Source organism: Salvelinus namaycush, unplaced genomic scaffold, assembly GCF_016432855.1.
Source record: "Salvelinus namaycush isolate Seneca unplaced genomic scaffold, SaNama_1.0 Scaffold303, whole genome shotgun sequence".
In the NCBI taxonomy this organism is placed as follows: domain Eukaryota; kingdom Metazoa; phylum Chordata; class Actinopteri; order Salmoniformes; family Salmonidae; genus Salvelinus; species Salvelinus namaycush.
Genome location: NW_024059931.1, coordinates 19,849 through 41,054, shown reverse-complemented (window position 1 = coordinate 41,054; position 21,206 = coordinate 19,849). Strand labels below are relative to the sequence as shown.

At 40.7% G+C, this 21,206-nt stretch overlaps 1 protein-coding gene across 1 annotated transcript in view; it reads left to right on the top strand.

The window, feature by feature from the left end:
- The window catches only part of LOC120039829 (gamma-2-syntrophin-like), a gene marked incomplete at its 3' end in the record, with an annotated part of 123,016 nt that overhangs the window by 92,021 nt on the left and 9,789 nt on the right, over nucleotides 1-21,206 (top strand). Inside the window, exons 9-10 of the mRNA XM_038985200.1 lie at nucleotides 1,957-2,048; nucleotides 13,654-13,781. Of these exons, the coding sequence (XP_038841128.1) occupies nucleotides 1,957-2,048; nucleotides 13,654-13,781 (220 nt within the window). The remainder of the gene's footprint in view (nucleotides 1-1,956; nucleotides 2,049-13,653; nucleotides 13,782-21,206) is intronic.

Sequence of the window (21,206 nt, the reverse complement as noted above, 5' to 3'; positions counted from 1 at the left end):
GTCAGCCACAGTGTTATGATACCTGAGGTGCCCAGAGAGTCAGCCACGGTGGTATGATACCTGAGGTGCCCAGAGAGTCAGCCACGGTGGTATGATACCTGAGGTGCCCAGAGAGTCAGCCACGGTTGTATGATACCTGAGGTGCCCAGAGAGTCAGCCACGGTGTTATGATACCTGAGGTGCCCAGAGAGTCAGCCATGCTGTTATGATACCTGATGTGCCCAGAGAGTCAGCCACGGTGGTATGATACCTGAGGTGCCCAGAGAGTCAGCCACGGTGGTATGATACCTGAGGTGCCCAGAGAGTCAGCCACGGTGGTATGATACCTGAGGTGCCCAGAGAGTCAGCCACGGTTGTATGATACCTGAGGTGCCCAGAGAGTCAGCCACGGTGTTATGATACCTGTGGTGCCCAGAGAGTCAGCCACGGTGTTATGATACCTGAGGTGCCCAGAGAGTCAGCCATGCTGGTATGATACCTGAGGTGCCCAGAGAGTCAGCCACAGTGTTATGATACCTGTGGTGCCCAGAGAGTCAGCCATGCTGGTATGATACCTGAGGTGCCCAGAGAGTCAGCCACGGTGTTATGATACCTGAGGTGCCCAGAGAGTCAGCCATGCTGTTATGATACCTGAGGTGCCCAGAGAGTCAGCCACGGTGTTATGATACCTGAGGTGCCCAGAGAGTCAGCCATGCTGTTATGATACCTGAGGTGGCCAGAGAGTCAGCCACGGTGGTATGATACCGGCGGTGCCCAGAGAGTCAGCCACGGTGTTATGATACCTGAGGTGCCCAGAGAGTCAGCCACAGTGTTATGATACCTGAGGTGCCCAGAGAGTCAGCCACGGTGTTATGATACCTGAGGTGCCCAGAGAGTCAGCCACGGTGTTATGATACCTGTGGTGCCCAGAGAGTCAGCCACGGTGGTATGATACCTGAGGTGCCCAGAGAGTCAGCCATGCTGTTATGATACCTGTGGTGCCCAGAGAGTCAGCCACGGTGTTATGATACCTGAGGTGCCCAGAGAGTCAGCCATGCTGTTATGATACCTGAGGTGCCCAGAGAGTCAGCCATGCTGTTATGATACCTGTGGTGCCCAGAGAGTCAGCCATACTGTTATGATACCTGTGGTGCCCAGAGAGTCAGCCATGCTGTTATGATACCTGTGGTGCCCAGAGAGTCAGCCACAGTGTTATGATACCTGAGGTGCCCAGAGAGTCAGCCATGCTGTTTGGTCGCTGCTTGTGTGTTTCTTTGTAAACTTTTGGATTGAGGGAACAATGATGCCTCTATACTGTATACAATGTTTATCATCAATACATTCGATATATATATATATATATATATATTCTGTTTATATATTCTGTCTATATATATTCAATATTCTGTCTGTTTATTTTGTTTACTGTGGCAGCATCATATCACTAAATCACATTCTGTTCATGCACTGTACCTGAACCTGGCCTATAAAGGTGATTCTGTGGTAGAGCCTAAGGCTGATTCTTAGGCTGATTCTTAGGCTGATTCTGAGGCTGATTCTGAGACTGATTCTGAGGATGATTCTGAGACTGATTCTGAGGCTTATTCTGAGACTGAATCTGAGGCTGATTCTCAGGCTGATTCTGAGACTGAGGCTGATACTCAGGCTGATTCTGAGACTGAGGCTGATGTTCAGGTTGATTCTCAGGCTGCTTCTGAGACTGAGGCTGATTCTCAGGCTGATTCTGAGACTGAGGCTGATTTTCAGGCTGATTCTGAGACTGAGGCTGATTCCCAGGCTGATTCTCAGACTGAGGCTGATTTTCAGGCTGATTCTGAGACTGAGGCTGATTTTCAGGCTGATTCTCAGGCTGATTCTGAGACTGAGGCTGATTCTCAGGCTGATTCTGCGGCTGAGGCTGAGCACATTAAGTAATTCATGTTTCAACAATATAACATTTGCTCTCATGGTTTCCAGGCTCTCCTGTACCACCCGCTGATCAAAGTAGCAGAGTCTCTTCACCACTATTTGACAGTGGTTTACATTTAAATGGGAATTCTAGCAACACAGTAAGTAAACCGTTATGCAATTGCATAGTTTTTCTTCCATTTAAATGTGCTTGTGATTCCGGTAGCATGCATTAACGTCACACTAATACACAGTGACAATTTGAGAATGTTCCCAATACCCGGTTTGAGGATTTGATATCTGGTTTAGACTGAGGGAGGAGGTGAGGATGGAAGTTGACAGGTATTCCTACAGTCACCCCGTAGCCAGATTTTAAAGCACGATTCTTGAAATAAACAAAGCATTGCTACTACAAACATACTCACTTGGCAGTGAACCAATGATGTAGATGGAAGACAATCAGAGTGATCTTAGCACGGCAAAGTGACGTTGCCTTCCTCAGCCCTGAAGTACTGTAACCCATGTTCATAACAGCTCCCAGATTCTGTAGTATTATTGGATATGACAGGGACTAGTTTAGGAGGGCAGGATACTGTTGTGACCCCTCATATGGAATCCCAGAGCGGATAGGTAGCCTACATCCTGTAGTATTAGTGGATATGACAGGGACTAGTTAGGAGGGCAGGATACTGTTGTGACCCCTCATATGGAATCCCAGAGCGAATAGGTAGCCTACATCCTGTAGTATTAGTGGATATGACAGGGACTAGTTAGGAGGGCAGGATACTGTTGTGACCCCTCATATGGAATCCCAGAGCGGATAGGTAGCCTACATTCTGTAGTATTAGTGGATATGACAGGGACTAGTTAGGAGGGCAGGATACTGTTGTGACCCCTCATATGGAATCCCAGAGCGGATAGGTAGCCTACATCCTGTAGTATTAGTGGATATGACAGGGACTAGTTAGGAGGGCAGGATACTGTTGTGACCCCTCATATGGAATCCCAGAGCGGATAGGTAGCCTACATCCTGTAGTATTAGTGGATATGACAGGGACTAGTTAGGAGGGCAGGATACTGTTGTGACCCCTCATATGGAATCCCAGAGCGGATAGGTAGCCTACATCCTGTAGCGATGCCATTTCATAGTAACATCTCACTCTCATGAGACCTGTCTCCCTGAACACCATCTCGAACCTCTGTGATCTAATGGCAATAGGGGAAACTGAGTGTACTATTGAAACCGAGACTGTTAGTACATGCTACAAAAATATTTTACTGGCCAATTGTTCCTTGTCTTGCAGCTAGATTGTGAGTGATTTCCCATTCTATATTCTTCACAGCGATTTGAATGTTCCTGGTCTAAAAAACACTGCAGAATATTTTGCCAGCCTGCACATTTCCTGTCATGCAAATAGACCTCCTTGCAAAGGCCATCTATACATTCACACCTGATGGAAACCAAAAGCACACTCCAATTGTGTTTTGTAATCTCTAGTATTGGCACCTGGCTGACCATAAGCTTTATTATGAATGAGTGCAGCGTATTCAATTCTCAAAAGACTTAATTCCATGATAGTCTATGAACATGAAATATTTAGGATGAGCAGGAAGAACGTCAGAAGGCCCCTTTTCAGAGGAAATCCAGCCCTGTGTCTGTTCAGTCTATTGTTATCGTCCAGAACAGCTAGAGAATGTCCATCCTGGAGCACTGAGCGTCGTGTAATGCATTATCACTGCATTATCACTGTATTCATTGCAGTATCGCTGCGTCATCGCTGCATTATTACTGTATTAACGGTGTTGTCACTGTATTCAAACTGCATTATCACTGCATTATCACTGTATTCACTGCGGTATCGCTGCATCATCGCTGCATTATTACTGTATTAATGGTGGTGTCGCTGCATAATCACTGCATAACCACTGTATTAACAACGTGGTCACTGCATTCACCACAGTTTCACTGTACACCCACTGCATACTCGCTGCATTATCACTGCACTAACAACATGGTCACTGCATTTGCTGCATTATCACCGCATTATCGCGGCACAACCACTATATAATCACTGCGTTATCACTGAAGTAACAACATGGTCACTGTATTCACTGCAGTATCACTGTATAATCACTGCATAATCACTGCATTGTCACTGTATTGACAACATGGTCACTGCATTCACTGCGTTATCACTGTATACACACTGCATAATCACTACATAATCACTGCATTATTACTGTATTAAAAACATGGTCACTGTATTCGCTGCATAATCACTACATAATTGCTGCATTATCACTGTATTGACATCATGGTCACTGTATTCACTGCAATATCACTGTATAATCCCAACATAATCACCACATAACCGATGCATTATCACTGTATTAACAACTTGGTCACTGTATTCACTGCAGTATCACTGTATAATCACTGCATAATCGCTACATAATCACTGCATTATCACTATATTAACAACATGGTCACTGTATGCGCTGCAGTATCACTGTATATTCACTGCATTAAATATATTATCATTGTATTCACTGCACTATCATTGCATTCACGTGTTCTTTTCAACTGTTGGAGAACATACTCTGACACATGCTTACCTATGCGTAAACAACTCAGGTTTGACTTAATGTAACATCATGGATCAGCTGGCTGGGTTCTCATAATAGATCAGCTGGCTGGGTTCTCATAATAGATCAGCTGGCTGGGTTCTCATAATAGATTAGCTGGCTGGGTTCTCATAATAGATCAGCTGGCTGGGTTCTCATAATAGATCAGCTGGCTGGGTTCTCATAATAGATCAGCTGGCTGGGTTCTCATAATAGATTAGCTGGCTGGGTTCTCATAATAGATCAGCTGGCTGGGTTCTCACAATAGATCAGCTGGCTGGGTTCTCATAATAGATCAGCTGGCTGGGTTCTCATAATAGATCAGCTGGCTGGGTTCTCATAATAGATCAGCTGGCTGGGTTCTCACAATGGATCAGCTGGCTGGGTTATCATAATGGATCAGCTGGCTGGGTTCTCATAATAGATCAGCTGGCTGGGTTCTCATAATGGATCAGCTGGCTGAGTTTTCATAATAGATACATTAAATTCTGAGGTTGAGAAGGCAGGTGGCTGACAAACACAATTAGCTGGCCAGTTTTCTCACCAGAAGAGACCCTCACTAGGTCAACAACATACAATAGCAAAAGCTTCAAGCTACGACAAACTGCTCCAGTCAAGAGTAGTAGGCTAACACGAGTCGATTTAGTTTTATTATTCTCAAAGCGTTTGTTTTTATTCGTGCTTTTTTTCGATGCAGAATCAATTATGCATCCTAGTGTTTTTCATAGTGAGAAAGTAGGACTGAAATGACAGTCATGTTTTAGTTTGTTTGGTTTCTTCTACAGAAATATAATATAGCAGTGAACAACCTTTCAACCATGTAGACTAAATACTGGGAACCATGTAGACTAAATACTGGGAACCATGTAGACTAAATACTGGAAACCATGTAGACTAAATACTGGGAACCATGTAGACTAAATACTGGAAACCATGTAGACTAAATACTGGGAACCATGTCGACTAAATACTGGGAACCATGTCGACTAAATACTGGAAACCATGTAGACTAAATACTGGAAACCATGTAGACTAAATACTGGGAACCATGTAGACTAAATACTGGAAACCATGTAGACTAAATACTGGGAACCATGTAGACTAAATACTGGAAACCATGTAGACTAAATACTGGAAACCATGTAGACTAAATACTGGAAACCATGTAGACTAAATACTGGGAACCATGTAGACTAAATACTGGGAACCATGTAGACTAAATACTGGGAACCATGTAGACTAAATACTGGGAACCATTTAGACTAAATACTGGAAACCATGTAGACTAAATACTGGAAACCATGTAGACTAAATACTGGAAACCATGTAGACTAAATACTGGGAACCATGTAGACTAAATACTGGAAACCATGTAGACTAAATACTGGAAACCATGTAGACTAAATACTGGGAACCATGTAGACTAAATACTGGAAACCATGTAGACTAAATACTGGAAACCATGTAGACTAAATACTGGAAACCATGTAGACTAAATACTGGGAACCATGTAGACTAAATACTGGGAACCATGTAGACTAAATACTGGGAACCATTTAGACTAAATACTGGAAACCATGTAGACTAAATACTGGAAACCATGTAGACTAAATACTGGAAACCATGTAGACTAAATACTGGAAACCATGTAGACTAAATACTGGAAACCATGTAGACGAAATACTGGGAACCATGTAGACTAAATACTGGAAACCATATAGACTAAATACTGGAAACCATGGTTGACTAAGAACTGGAAACCATGGTTAACTAAATACTGAAAACCATGTAGACTAATACTGGAAACCATGTAGACTAACTACTGGAACCCATGTAGACTAAATACTGGGAACCATGTAGACTAAATACTGGAAACCATGTGGACTAAATACTGAAAACCATGTAGACTAAATACTGAAAACCATGTAGACTAAATACTGGAAACCATGTAGACTAAATACTGGAAACCATGTGGACTAAATACTGGAAACCATGTAGACTTTATACTGGAAACCATGTAGACTAAATACTGGGAACCATGTAGACTAAATACTGGAAACCATGTAGACTAAATACTGGAAACCATGTAGACTAAATACTGGAAACCATGTAGACTAAATTCTGGAAACCATGTAGACTAAATACTGGAAACCATGTAGACTAATACTGGAAACCATGTAGACTAACTACTGGGAACCATGTCGACTAAATACTGGGAACCATGTCGACTAAATACTGGAAACCATGTAGACTAAATACTGGAAACCATGTAGACTAAATACTGGGAACCATGTAGACTAAATACTGGAAACCATGTAGACTAAATACTGGGAACCATGTAGACTAAATACTGGAAACCATGTAGACTAAATACTGGAAACCATGTAGACTAAATACTGGAAACCATGTAGACTAAATACTGGGAACCATGTAGACTAAATACTGGGAACCATGTAGACTAAATACTGGGAACCATGTAGACTAAATACTGGGAACCATTTAGACTAAATACTGGAAACCATGTAGACTAAATACTGGAAACCATGTAGACTAAATACTGGAAACCATGTAGACTAAATACTGGGAACCATGTAGACTAAATACTGGAAACCATGTAGACTAAATACTGGAAACCATGTAGACTAAATACTGGGAACCATGTAGACTAAATACTGGAAACCATGTAGACTAAATACTGGAAACCATGTAGACTAAATACTGGAAACCATGTAGACTAAATACTGGGAACCATGTAGACTAAATACTGGGAACCATGTAGACTAAATACTGGGAACCATTTAGACTAAATACTGGAAACCATGTAGACTAAATACTGGAAACCATGTAGACTAAATACTGGAAACCATGTAGACTAAATACTGGAAACCATGTAGACTAAATACTGGAAACCATGTAGACGAAATACTGGGAACCATGTAGACTAAATACTGGAAACCATATAGACTAAATACTGGAAACCATGGTTGACTAAGAACTGGAAACCATGGTTAACTAAATACTGAAAACCATGTAGACTAATACTGGAAACCATGTAGACTAACTACTGGAACCCATGTAGACTAAATACTGGGAACCATGTAGACTAAATACTGGAAACCATGTGGACTAAATACTGAAAACCATGTAGACTAAATACTGAAAACCATGTAGACTAAATACTGGAAACCATGTAGACTAAATACTGGAAACCATGTGGACTAAATACTGGAAACCATGTAGACTTTATACTGGAAACCATGTAGACTAAATACTGGGAACCATGTAGACTAAATACTGGAAACCATGTAGACTAAATACTGGAAACCATGTAGACTAAATACTGGAAACCATGTAGACTAAATTCTGGAAACCATGTAGACTAAATACTGGAAACCATGTAGACTAATACTGGAAACCATGTAGACTAACTACTGGAAACCATGTAGACTAAATACTGAAAACCATGTAGACTAATACTGGAAACCATGTAGACTAACTACTGGAACCCATTTAGACTAAATACTGGAAACCATATAGACTAAATACTGGAAACCATGTAGACTAAATACTGGAAACCATGTAGACTAAATACTGGAAACCATATAGACTAAATACTGGAAACAATATAGACTAAATACTGGAAACCATGTAGACGAAATACTGGAAACCATGTAGACTAAATACTGGAAACCATGTGGACTAAATACTGGAAACCATGTCGACTAAATACTGGGAACCATGTCGACTAAATACTGGAAACCATGTAGACTAAATACTGGAAACCATGTAGACTAAATACTGGGAACCATGTACACTAAATACTGGAAACCATGTAGACTAAATACTGGGAACCATGTAGACTAAATACTGGGAACCATGTAGACTAAATACTGGAAACCATGTAGACTAAATACTGGAAACCATGTAGACTAAATACTGGGAACCATGTAGACTAAATACTGGGAACCATGTAGACTAAATACTGGAAACCATTTAGACTAAATACTGGGAACCATATAGACTAAATACTGGAAACCATGTAGACTAAATACTGGGAACCATGTAGACTAAATACTGGAAACCATGTAGACTAAATACTGGAAACCATGTAGACTAAATACTGGAAACCATGTAGACGAAATACTGGGAACCATGTAGACTAAATACTGGAAACCATATAGACTAAATACTGGAAACCATGGTTGACTAAGAACTGGAAACCATGGTTAACTAAATACTGAAAACCATGTAGACTAATACTGGAAACCATGTAGACTAACTACTGGAACCCATGTAGACTAAATACTGGGAACCATGTAGACTAAATACTGGAAACCATGTGGACTAAATACTGAAAACCATGTAGACTAAATACTGAAAACCATGTAGACTAAATACTGGAAACCATGTAGACTAAATACTGGAAACCATGTGGACTAAATACTGGAAACCATGTAGACTTTATACTGGAAACCATGTAGACTAAATACTGGGAACCATGTAGACTAAATACTGGAAACCATGTAGACTAAATACTGGAAACCATGTAGACTAAATACTGGAAACCATGTAGACTAAATTCTGGAAACCATGTAGACTAAATACTGGAAACCATGTAGACTAATACTGGAAACCATGTAGACTAACTACTGGAAACCATGTAGACTAAATACTGAAAACCATGTAGACTAATACTGGAAACCATGTAGACTAACTACTGGAACCCATTTAGACTAAATACTGGAAACCATATAGACTAAATACTGGAAACCATGTAGACTAAATACTGGAAACCATGTAGACTAAATACTGGAAACCATATAGACTAAATACTGGAAACAATATAGACTACATACTGGAAACCATGTAGACGAAATACTGGAAACCATGTAGACTAAATACTGGAAACCATGTGGACTAAATACTGGAAACCATGTAGACTAAATACTGGGAACCATGTCGACTAAATACTGGAAACCATGTAGACTAAATACTGGAAACCATGTAGACTAAATACTGGGAACCATGTACACTAAATACTGGAAACCATGTAGACTAAATACTGGGAACCATGTAGACTAAATACTGGGAACCATGTAGACTAAATACTGGAAACCATGTAGACTAAATACTGGAAACCATGTAGACTAAATACTGTGAACCATGTAGACTAAATACTGGGAACCATGTAGACTAAATACTGGAAACCATTTAGACTAAATACTGGGAACCATATAGACTAAATACTGGAAACCATGTAGACTAAATACTGGAAACCATGTAGACTAAATACTGGAAACCATGTAGACTAAATACTGGGAACCATGTAGACTAAATACTGGAAACCATGTAGACTAAATACTGGAAACCATGTAGACTAAATACTGGAAACCATGTAGACGAAATACTGGGAACCATGTCGACTAAATACTGGAAACCATATAGACTAAATACTGGAAACCATGGTTGACTAAGAACTGGAAACCATGGTTAACTAAATACTGAAAACCATGTAGACTAATACTGGAAACCATGTAGACTAACTACTGGAACCCATGTAGACTAAATACTGGGACCCATGTAGACTAAATACTGGAAACCATGTGGACTAAATACTGAAAACCATGTAGACTAAATACTGAAAACCATGTAGACTAAATACTGGGAACCATGTAGACTAAATACTGGAAACCATGTGGACTAAATACTGGAAACCATGTAGACTTTATACTGGAAACCATGTAGACTAAATACTGGGAACCATGTAGACTAAATACTGGAAACCATGTAGACTAAATACTGGAAACCATGTAGACTAAATACTGGAAACCATGTAGACTAAATACTGGGAACCATGTAGACTAAATACTGGGAACCATGTAGACTAAATACTGGAAACCATGTAGACTAAATACTGGAAACCATGTAGACTAAATACTGGGAACCATGTAGACTAAATACTGGAAACCATGTAGACTAAATACTGGAAACCATTTAGACTAAATACTGGGAACCATATAGACTAAATACTGGAAACCATGTAGACTAAATACTGGAAACCATGTAGACTAAATACTGGAAACCATGTAGACTAAATACTGGGAACCATGTAGACTAAATACTGGAAACCATGTAGACTAAATACTGGAAACCATGTAGACTAAATACTGGAAACCATGTAGACTAAATACTGGGAACCATGTAGACTAAATACTGGAAACCATATAGACTAAATACTGGAAACCATGGTTGACTAAGAACTGGAAACCATGGTTAACTAAATACTGAAAACCATGTAGACTAATACTGGAAACCATGTAGACTAACTACTGGAACCCATGTAGACTAAATACTGGGAACCATGTAGACTAAATACTGGAAACCATGTGGACTAAATACTGGGAACCATGTAGACTAAATACTGAAAACCATGTAGACTAAATACTGGAAACCATGTAGACTAAATACTGGAAACCATGTGGACTAAATACTGGAAACCATGTAGACTTTATACTGGAAACCATGTAGACTAAATACTGGGAACCATGTAGACTAAATACTGGAAACCATGTAGACTAAATACTGGAAACCATGTAGACTAAATACTGGAAACCATGTAGACTAAATTCTGGAAACCATGTAGACTAAATACTGGAAACCATGTAGACTAATACTGGAAACCATGTAGACTAACTACTGGAAACCATGTAGACTAAATACTGGAAACCATGTAGACTAAATACTGAAAACCATGTAGACTAATACTGGAAACCATGTAGACTAACTACTGGAACCCATTTAGACTAAATACTGGAAACCATATAGACTAAATACTGGAAACCATGTAGACTAAATACTGGAAACCATGTAGACTAAATACTGGAAACCATATAGACTAAATACTGGAAACAATATAGACTAAATACTGGAAACCATGTAGACTAAATACTGGAAACCATGTGGACTAAATACTGGAAACCATGTAGACTAAATACTGGGAACCATGTAGACTAAATACTGGAAACCATATAGACTAAATACTGGAAACCATGGTTGACTAAGAACTGGAAACCATGTAGACTAAATACTGGGAACCATGTCGACTAAATACTGGAAACCATTTAGACTAAATACTGGAAACCATGGTTGACTAAGAACTGGAAACCATGGTTAACTAAATACTGAAAACCATGTAGACTAATACTGGAAACCATGTAGACTAAATACTGGAACCCATGTAGACTAAATACTGGGAACCATGTAGACTAAATACTGGAAACCATGTGGACTAAATACTGAAAACCATGTAGACTAAATACTGGAAACCATGTAGACTAAATACTGGAAACCATGTGGACTAAATACTGGAAACCATGTAGACTAAATACTGGGAACCATGTAGACTAAATACTGGGAACCATGTCGACTAAATACTGGAAACCATATAGACTAAATACTGGAAACCATGTGGACTAAATACTGGAAACCATATAGACTAAATACTGGGAACCATGTAGACTAAATACTGGAAACCATGTAGACTAAATACTGGAAACCATGTAGACTAAATACTGGAAACCATATAGACTAAATACTGGAAACCATGTAGACTAAATACTGGAAACCATGTAGACTAAATACTGGAAACCATGTAGACTAAATACTGGAAACCATGTAGACTAAATACTGGAAACCATGTAGACTAAATACTGGAAACCATGTAGACTAAATACTGGGAACCATGGTTGACTAAATACTGGAAACCATGTAGACTAAATACTGGAAACCATGGTTGACTAAATACTGGAAGCCATGTAGACTAAATACTGGGAACCATGGTTGACTAAATACTGGAAACCATGTAGATTAAATACTGGAAACCATGGTTGACTAAATACTGGAAGCCATATAGACTAAATACTGGAAGCCATGGTTAACTGGCCTTTTTTCACCTGATTCTCTCTGCAACTAAAGGAGGTACGATCTTAGAAAAGGTGTTATCTTTACCCTAAAAGGGTTCCTTGGCTGTCCTTAAAAGGAGAACCCTTTGAAGATGCCTTTTTGGTTCCAGGTAGAACCATTTTGCTTCCAGGTAGTACTCTTTTGGGTTTCGTGTAGAACCCTTTCCGCAGAGAGTTCTACCTGGATCCCAAAAGGGTTCTACTTGGAACCCAAAAGGGTTCTACTTGGAACCCAAAAGGATTCTCCTAAGGGGACAGCCAAAGAACCCTTATGGAACCCCTTGTTTCTAAGAGTGTAGATGACACTGCTGGTGGGTAAACATAGTGCCCTGTAATTGCATAGTTAACACATAATGCTTAACCCAGACAATATTTCCCCACTATTTTGCCTTCCTTTAGCATTCTTGTTTGCTTGCCTGTAGGTGATTATAATTCTCTAAGCTTGTCATCTCCTGTATGTGGCGTTGACATTGAAATGATTGACAGTGTTTTCCTTTCATTGCCCCCAGGACAGCTTCCTATGGATTCATTTACATGCCTCCAAATAATTACGCTTCGGTCTATTTGTCGTCTCAGAAATATCACGAGCTATGGAAGAGTGAATGATATGAAGGACAAGAGTGGCAGCTTAGCATCTTGTTTCCCAGGTCCTTGGTGAAAACTGACACCTCATCACTCTAATCCGTGTTGACGTGCAGATAGTATTCCATTTCTTGTAATCTTTACCACCCCCTTGCGCAGCACAACTTGAAAGTCAAGTGTAATTATTAAGCATTGGTCTCTAATTGCTCTCTACATGAACTGACAAAGGGAGAATCGTTTGCTCTGGAAAGTAGACATAATTGGCTATAGCCTTTGATTTGCTCAGAGGGTAGGAAAAGCAAATAATTTGTGCAAGAATATGTGCCAGGTGCTGCGATTGACTTGTAGAGAAATGCCATTGTGAAATCCCAGGACACAGTAAGTAAAAGGTGTGCTCGCTAGGTGACCATAATGATCACCAATAATGAATAGCATACAGTATCTAGGAAGTAACAAGGATATCATCCTGTCAAGTGCAAAAGGAACTGAAAGTAGGACATTGTTGTTTTCGAATGCACTTTGAATGCACAATGATCAAAGTGAACTAGCCTGTGATTGAGAGGAGACCATCACTGTCTTCTTCACTTGTACCATGTAGGCTCCATCCTCGCCTTCCTCACCCTCGGCTAATGAACCAAAGTATGAGAAGCGCTGGCTGGATGCAGTGTCCCTACCCTTGTTGATGGCCCGAGTCTCCAAATACAAAGCCGGAACGGATAAATTAAGGTAAGGTAATCCTGTGTGATGAAATTCACCTCTGAGGCGCACAGTTCACCCAGCACTGCTGTTGGTTTTGCGAGCACTTTTCATTTAGGTGAAAGGTTGTAACTCCAATATCTATGCACAGGCATGCAATGTGGTAAAAGGTCAGCGCTGCTGCAGGGCCCAGACGGTGAAGCCATGATAGGATGGGAAGGTTTAACTTTAATACACTGAATTGGTTCTTTTAGAGATATAAACAATATCAAATGAAGGCAGGAAATCCCAGGAAATGTTATTTTCATTCCTTCCTCTGCTAGATAACATGATGTAAGAGATATGGCAGTCCTCTAGAACCCTAATGGAGCTGTTATTTAGGAAATAATAAAGTGGTAATCAATGGGTATCTTTCTTACTTAGAACTGAAATAAGTTAACGCTGTTAGTCACAACCTGATACCATGTGATGCATTATGGTGCTCGTTTCTGTCAATTTCAAAGAAAAATGCATACTATGTATGAAAAGAGTGGAAGTATAATTTTTTTCCCCGAATTTGTATTGATACCCATAATCACACTTGTCGCGCTTAATCCGTGAAGACGAGACTGAGTGGACATATTTTATGAGAAGTAAAGCATTGCTTCAGCATATTAATGGGAAGATTTAAGATCCTTCAAATAAACATAAAACAGAGATTGAGTGGACGGACGTATGGCTAATGCAAACAACTTCTTGATTGCAGATATTTCATTTTATGAGTTCAATCTAATTAAGGATGATACCTTATTAGTGTTATTGCCGTTAACAACGTGGCATAACTTAATTTGAATAACTGATTGGTTATGATTAACTTTTTACCAGAATGTGTATGTAAACATGAGACATGAATCATCTGTGAACAAGATCTTTCTCTCTCTTGTCATCATTACCCCCATCGTCTACATCATTGTCTCCACTGTCTACATCATTATCCCACCAGATGCATCATTATCCCCACCAGCTACATCATTATCCCACCAGATAAATCATTATCCCCACCATCTACATCATTATCCCCACAATCTACATCATTATCCCCACCATCTACATCAGTATCCCCATCGGCTACATCAGTATCCCCACCAGCTACATCATTATCCCCACCAGCTACATCATTATCCCACCAGCTACATCATTATCCCCACCAGCTACATCATTATCCCCACCAGCTACATCATTATCCCAAAAGGATAAATCATTATCCCCACAATCTACATCATTATCCCCACCAGCTACATCATTATCCCAAAAGCTACATCATTATCCTACCAGCTAAATCATTATCCCACCAGTTAAATCATTATCCCCATGGTCTACATCGTTATCCCGCCAGCTGCATCATTATCCCCACCAGCTACATCATTATCCTCACCTTCTAAATCATTATCCCCAACAGCTACGTCATTATCCCACCAGCTACATCATTATCCCCACCAGCTACAGCATTATCCCAACCAGTTACATCATTATCCCAGCCAGTTACATACTTATCCCACCGGCTACATCATTATCCCACCGGCAACATCATTATCCCCACCATCTACATAATTTCCCCCACCAGCTACATAATTATCCCACCGGCTACATCATTATCCCACCAGTTACATAATTATCCCCACCAGCTACATAATTATCCCACCGGCTACATCATTATCCCACCAGTTACATAATTATCCCCACCAGCTACATAATTATCCCCACCATATCATCATTATCCCCACCAGCTACATCATTATCCCCACCAGCTACATCATTATCCCCACCAGCTACATCATTCTCCCCACCATATACATCATTATCCTCACCATATATTTCATTGTCCCCACCATCTACATCATTCTCCCCACCATATCATCATTATCCCCACCATCTACATCATTCTCCCCACCATATCATCATTATTCCACCAGCTCCCTGTCTCTATTGCTCTTATTAAAGTCTCTATTGCTCTTGACACCCCCTGAAAAAGCGTGTGCGAGCAAGCAGGCCTACAAACCTGACTCAGTTACACCAGCTCTGTCAGAAGGAATGGGCCAAAATTCACCCAACTTATTGTGGGAAGCTTGTGGATGGCTACCCGAAATGTTTGACCCAAGTTAAACAATTTAAAGGCAATGCTACCAAATACTAATTGAGTGTATGTAAACTTCTGACCCACTGGGAATGTGATGAAAGAAATTAAAGCTGAAATAAATCATTCTCTCTACTATTATTCTGACATTTCACTTTCTTAAAATAAAGTGGTGATCCTAATTGACCTAAAACAAGGATTTTTTACTGGGATTAAATGTCAGGTATTGTGAAAAACTGAGTTTACTAGGGTAGGGGGCAGCATTCGGAATTTTGGATGAAAAGCGTGCCCAAATTAAACTGCCTGCTATTCAGGACCAGAAGCTAGGGTATGCATATAATTGGTAGAGTTGGATAGAAAACACTCTAAAGTTTCCAAAACTGTTAAAAATAATGTCTGTGAGTATAACAGCACTGATATGGCAGGCGAAAACCTGAGGAAAATCCATCCAGGAAGTACTGTTATTTTGAAAGGCTGTTTTTCCATTGAAAGCCTATCCACCACACAAAGACTTAGGATCCAGTTCACAATCTCTATGGCTTCTTCTACATGTGGCCAGTCTTTAGGCATTGTTTCAGGCTTTTACTCTGACAAATGAGGGAGAAACAGCACTTTCAATGAGTGGACAGTGGACATTTCCAGACATGAGTCCAGCACGTGATCAGGAGCGTTCCTTTCTTGTTTCTGCTTTTCTATTGACAAAGCTTTTGTCCGGTTGAAATATTATTGATTATTTATGACAAAAACAACCTGAGGATAGATTTTAAACATCGTTTGACAGGTTTCTACGAACTTTTATTGTACTTTTTTGACTTTTCATCTGGATGTTGAGAGTGCGCTTTGTGCCTTTTGGATTACTGAACTAAACACACCAACAAAACAGAGGTTTTTGGACATAAAGAGGGACATTATCGAACAAAACAAACATTTATTGTGTAACATGGAGTCCTGGGAGTGCCACCTGATGAAGATCATCAAAGGTAAGTGATTCATTTAATCGCTATTTCTGACTTTTGTGATTCCTCCTTGGCTGGAAAATGTCTGTATGGTGTTTTGTGGCTAGGCGCTGTCCTAACATAATCGCATGGTGTGCTTTCGCCGTAAAGCCTTTTTGAAATCTGACAGCGGCTGGATTAACAAGACATTTATCTTTAATCCTATGTATAACACTTGTATCTTTCATCAATGTTTATGATGAGTATTTCTGTAATTTGATTTGGCTCTCTGCAATTTCACCGGATGTTATTTGAGACAATGCATTACTGAACATAATGTGCCAATTTAAAGGTTTTTGGACATAAAGTGGGAATTTATTGAACAAAACGAACATTTATTGTGTAACATGGAGTCCTGGGAGTGCCACCAGATGAAGATCATCAAAGGTTAGTGATTCAATTTAATGCTATTTCTGACTTTTGTGAGTCTTCTCCTTGGCTGGAAAATGTCTGTATGGTTTCTTGTGGCTAGGCGCTGTCCTAACATAATTGCATGGTGTGCTTTCGCCGTAAAGCCTTTTTGAAATCGGACACTGTGGTTGGATTAACAAGAAGTTGGTGTATAATAAAATGGTGTATAATACTTGTATGTTTGAGGAATTTTAATTATGGGATTTCTCTTGTTTGAATTTGGCTCCCTGCAATTTCACTGGCTGTTGTCGAGGCTAGCGTCCCAATGATACCAGAGAGGTTAAATGTATTTGGCTAAGGTGTATGTAAACTTCCGACTTCAATTGTATATTATATACTATGCGGTGTCAGTTGAAAGCCCAAAACATTGTCAAAGACTCGGGGTCACCGAAGTCATAGACTGTTCTCTACCGGAGCACCAAGTCTCGGACCAAAAGTCTCCTTTACAGCTTCTACCCCCAAGCCATACGACTGCTGAACAATTTATCAAATTGTAAAGTGTCTGTGTGTAGATGGTGAGATGAGTCAGGCGCAGGACAGCAGATATGAGTAAAGAAAGCAATTTACTCAATAAGATCACAATACACGTTGTATAAATAATAATAATAATAAGGCCACAAATACGGACCGCAATACAATAAACAATTACTCACAAACAAACATGGGGGAACAGAGGGTTAAATAATGAACAAGTAACTGGGGGATTGAAACCAGGTGTTTTAAGACAAAGACAAAACAAATGGATAATGAAAAGTGGATTGGCGATGGCTATAAGGCCGGTGACGTCGACCGCCGAACGCCGCCTGAACAAGGAGAGGGACCGACTTCGGCGGAAGTCGTGGAACAAATGGCCACCCGGACAATTTACATTGACCCCCCCCCCCCCCCAATTTGTTTTTACACTGCTGCTACTCACTGTTTATTATCCGTTTTTTATTTAAAAAAATATTTATGTAGGCAAGTCAGTTAAGAACAAATTCTTATTTACTGTGATGGCCTACCTCGGCAAAACCCAGACGTCGCAGGGCCAATTGTGCGCCACCCTATGGGACTACCAATCACAGCCGGATGTGATACAGATCTATCCACCTCTTGGATTAGTCTCACAGCTATCCATCTCCCTCCTCTTGGATTAGTCTCACAGCTATCCATCTCCCTCCTCTTGGATTAGTCTCACAGCTATCCATCTCCCTCCTCTTGGATTAGTCTCACAGCTATCCATCTCCCTCCTCTTGGATTAGTCTCACAGCTATCCATCTCCCTCCTCTTGGATTAGTCTCACAGCTATCCATCTCCCTCCTCTTGGATTAGTCTCACAGCTATCCATCTCCCTCCTCTTGGATTAGTCTCACAGCTATCCATCTCCCTCCTCTTGGATTAGTCTCACAGCTATCCATCTCCCTCCTCTTGGATTAGTCTCACAGCTATCCATCTCCCTCCTCTTGGATTAGTCTCACAGCTATCCATCTCCCTCCTCTTGGATTAGTCTCACAGCTATCCATCTCCCTCCTCTTGGATTAGTTTTACAGCTATCCATCTCCCTCCTCTTGGATTAGTCTCACAGCTATCCACCTTCCTCCTCTTGGATTAGTCTCACAGCTATCCATCTCCCTCCTCTTGGATTAGTCTCACAGCTATCCATCTCCCTCCTCTTGGATTAGTCTCACAGCTATCCACCTCCCTTCTCTTGGATTAGTCTCACAGCTATCCATCTCTCTCCTCTTGGATTAGTCTCACAGCTATCCATCTCCCTCCTCTTGGATTAGTCTCACAGCTATCCATCTTCCTGACCAAGACAGAGACAGTCTGGGTTTTAGAGGACTATGACAGAGACAGTCTGGGTTTTAGAGGACCAAGACAGAGACATCTGGGTTTTAGCAGACCAAGACAGAGACAGTCTGGGTTTTAGAGGACTATGACAGAGACAGTCTGGGTTTTAGAGGACCAAGACAGAGACATCTGGGTTTTAGAAGACCAAGACAGAGACAGTCTGGGTTTTAGAGGACTATGACAGAGACAGTCTGGGTTTTAGAGGACCAAGACAGAGACATCTGGGTTTTAGAAGACCAAGACAGAGGCAGTCTGGGTTTTAGAGGACCAAGACAGAGGCAGTCTGGGTTTTAGAGGACCATGACAGAGACCGTATGAGTTTTAGAGGACCAAGACAGAGACATCTGGGTTTTAGAGGACCAAGACAGAGACAGTCTGGGTTTTAGAGGACCAAGACAGAGACAGTCTGGGTTTAGAGGACCATGACAGAGACAGTCTGGGTTTTAGAGGACCAAGACAGAGACAGTCAGGGTTTTAGAGGACCAAGACAGAGACAGTCAGGGTTTTAGAGGACCAAGACAGAGACAGTCAGGGTTTTAGAGGACCAAGACAGAGACAGTCAGGGTTTTAGAGGACCAAGACAGAGACCGTCAGGGTTTTAGAGGACCAAGACAGAGACATCTGGGTTTTAGAGGACCAAGACAGAAACCGTCTGGGTTTTAGAGGACCAAGACAGAGACAGTCTGGGTTTTAGAGGACCATGACAGAGACATCTGGGTTTTAGAGGACCAAGACAGAGACATCTGGGTTTTAGAGGACCAAGACAGAGACCGTCAGGGTTTTAGAGGACCAAGACAGAGACATCTGGGTTTTAGAGGACCAAGACAGAAACCGTCTGGGTTTTAGAGGACCAAGACAGAGACAGTCTGGGTTTTAGAGGACCAAGACAGAGACAGTCTGGGTTTTAGAGGACCATGACAGAAACCGTCTGGGTTTTAGAGGACCATGCTGCAGTGTGCTGATAGTTGAAGCAGAACATTCCACTATCCAGGCAATCTCAGAAACAAGTCAAGCAGACAGAGTAAAACTGGATCTATCACTGCGGCTTGCATTCATTCAGATAATGTTATCTCCAAACGGTTGTTTTCTATGTTTTGATCACTCTCTTCATATATAGTCTCACTGCATTTTATAATGGGCAATTTACATGTGCACCCTACCCTACACATCAAGAGGATTTGTACTTAACTTTACAATTGAGAATCCCTCAGAGTCAGCACTCAGTGGAACAAAGATTTATAACAAGCCAATTGTACACATGCATTGCATATTGTTAAGGGCGTTTTCAACAGAAGAACCAAGGTTCCCAAAGGATCTTTGTAACATTGTAACACGATGTCTGAGTTTCAGGGAGAGTGTGTGCAAGCTCTGGTTATTTCAAATATTGATTGCAGTGCTTTCATAATTCTCTACATTGTCCTCATGTTCCTCAATATCCCCCTATAGAACATTCTCCTCATATTTCTCTTCTCAAAATCCCCTTACAGAATATTGTCCTCATGTTTCTCAACATCCCCCTACAGAACATTATCCTCATGTTTGTCAACATCCCCCTACAGAACATTATCCTCATGTTTGTCAACATCCCCCTACAGGACATTATCCTCATGTTTGTCAACATCCCCTTACAGAACATTATCCTCATGTTTCTCAACATCCTCCTACAGAACATTATCCTCATGTTTCTCAACATCCCCCTACAGAACATTATCCTCATGTTTCTCAACATCCTCCTACAGAACATTATCCTCATGTTTCTCAACATCCTCCTACAGAACATTATCCTCATGTTTCTCAACATCCCCCTACAGAACATTATCCACCTACAGAACATTATCCACTGCTAGCTGTCCAACACTTCATCCCAGCCTATGGAGAGTTTGCTTAAACATTTTACGCTTTTCAAGATATGTGTGATAAATGTGATTGCCTAACCATCAGAGAAAAACTGTTTTGATGGCATCGTCATGTTCAATGCTATTTTTGTTTAATACGATTTACAGTTGTCTCTATCAATCTAATTGATCTGGAGTGTGTTTCAAATGCACAAAAAATGAAATGGCAAAAAGCATCACCTTAAATATAAGTGATGAAAGGGATTCGATA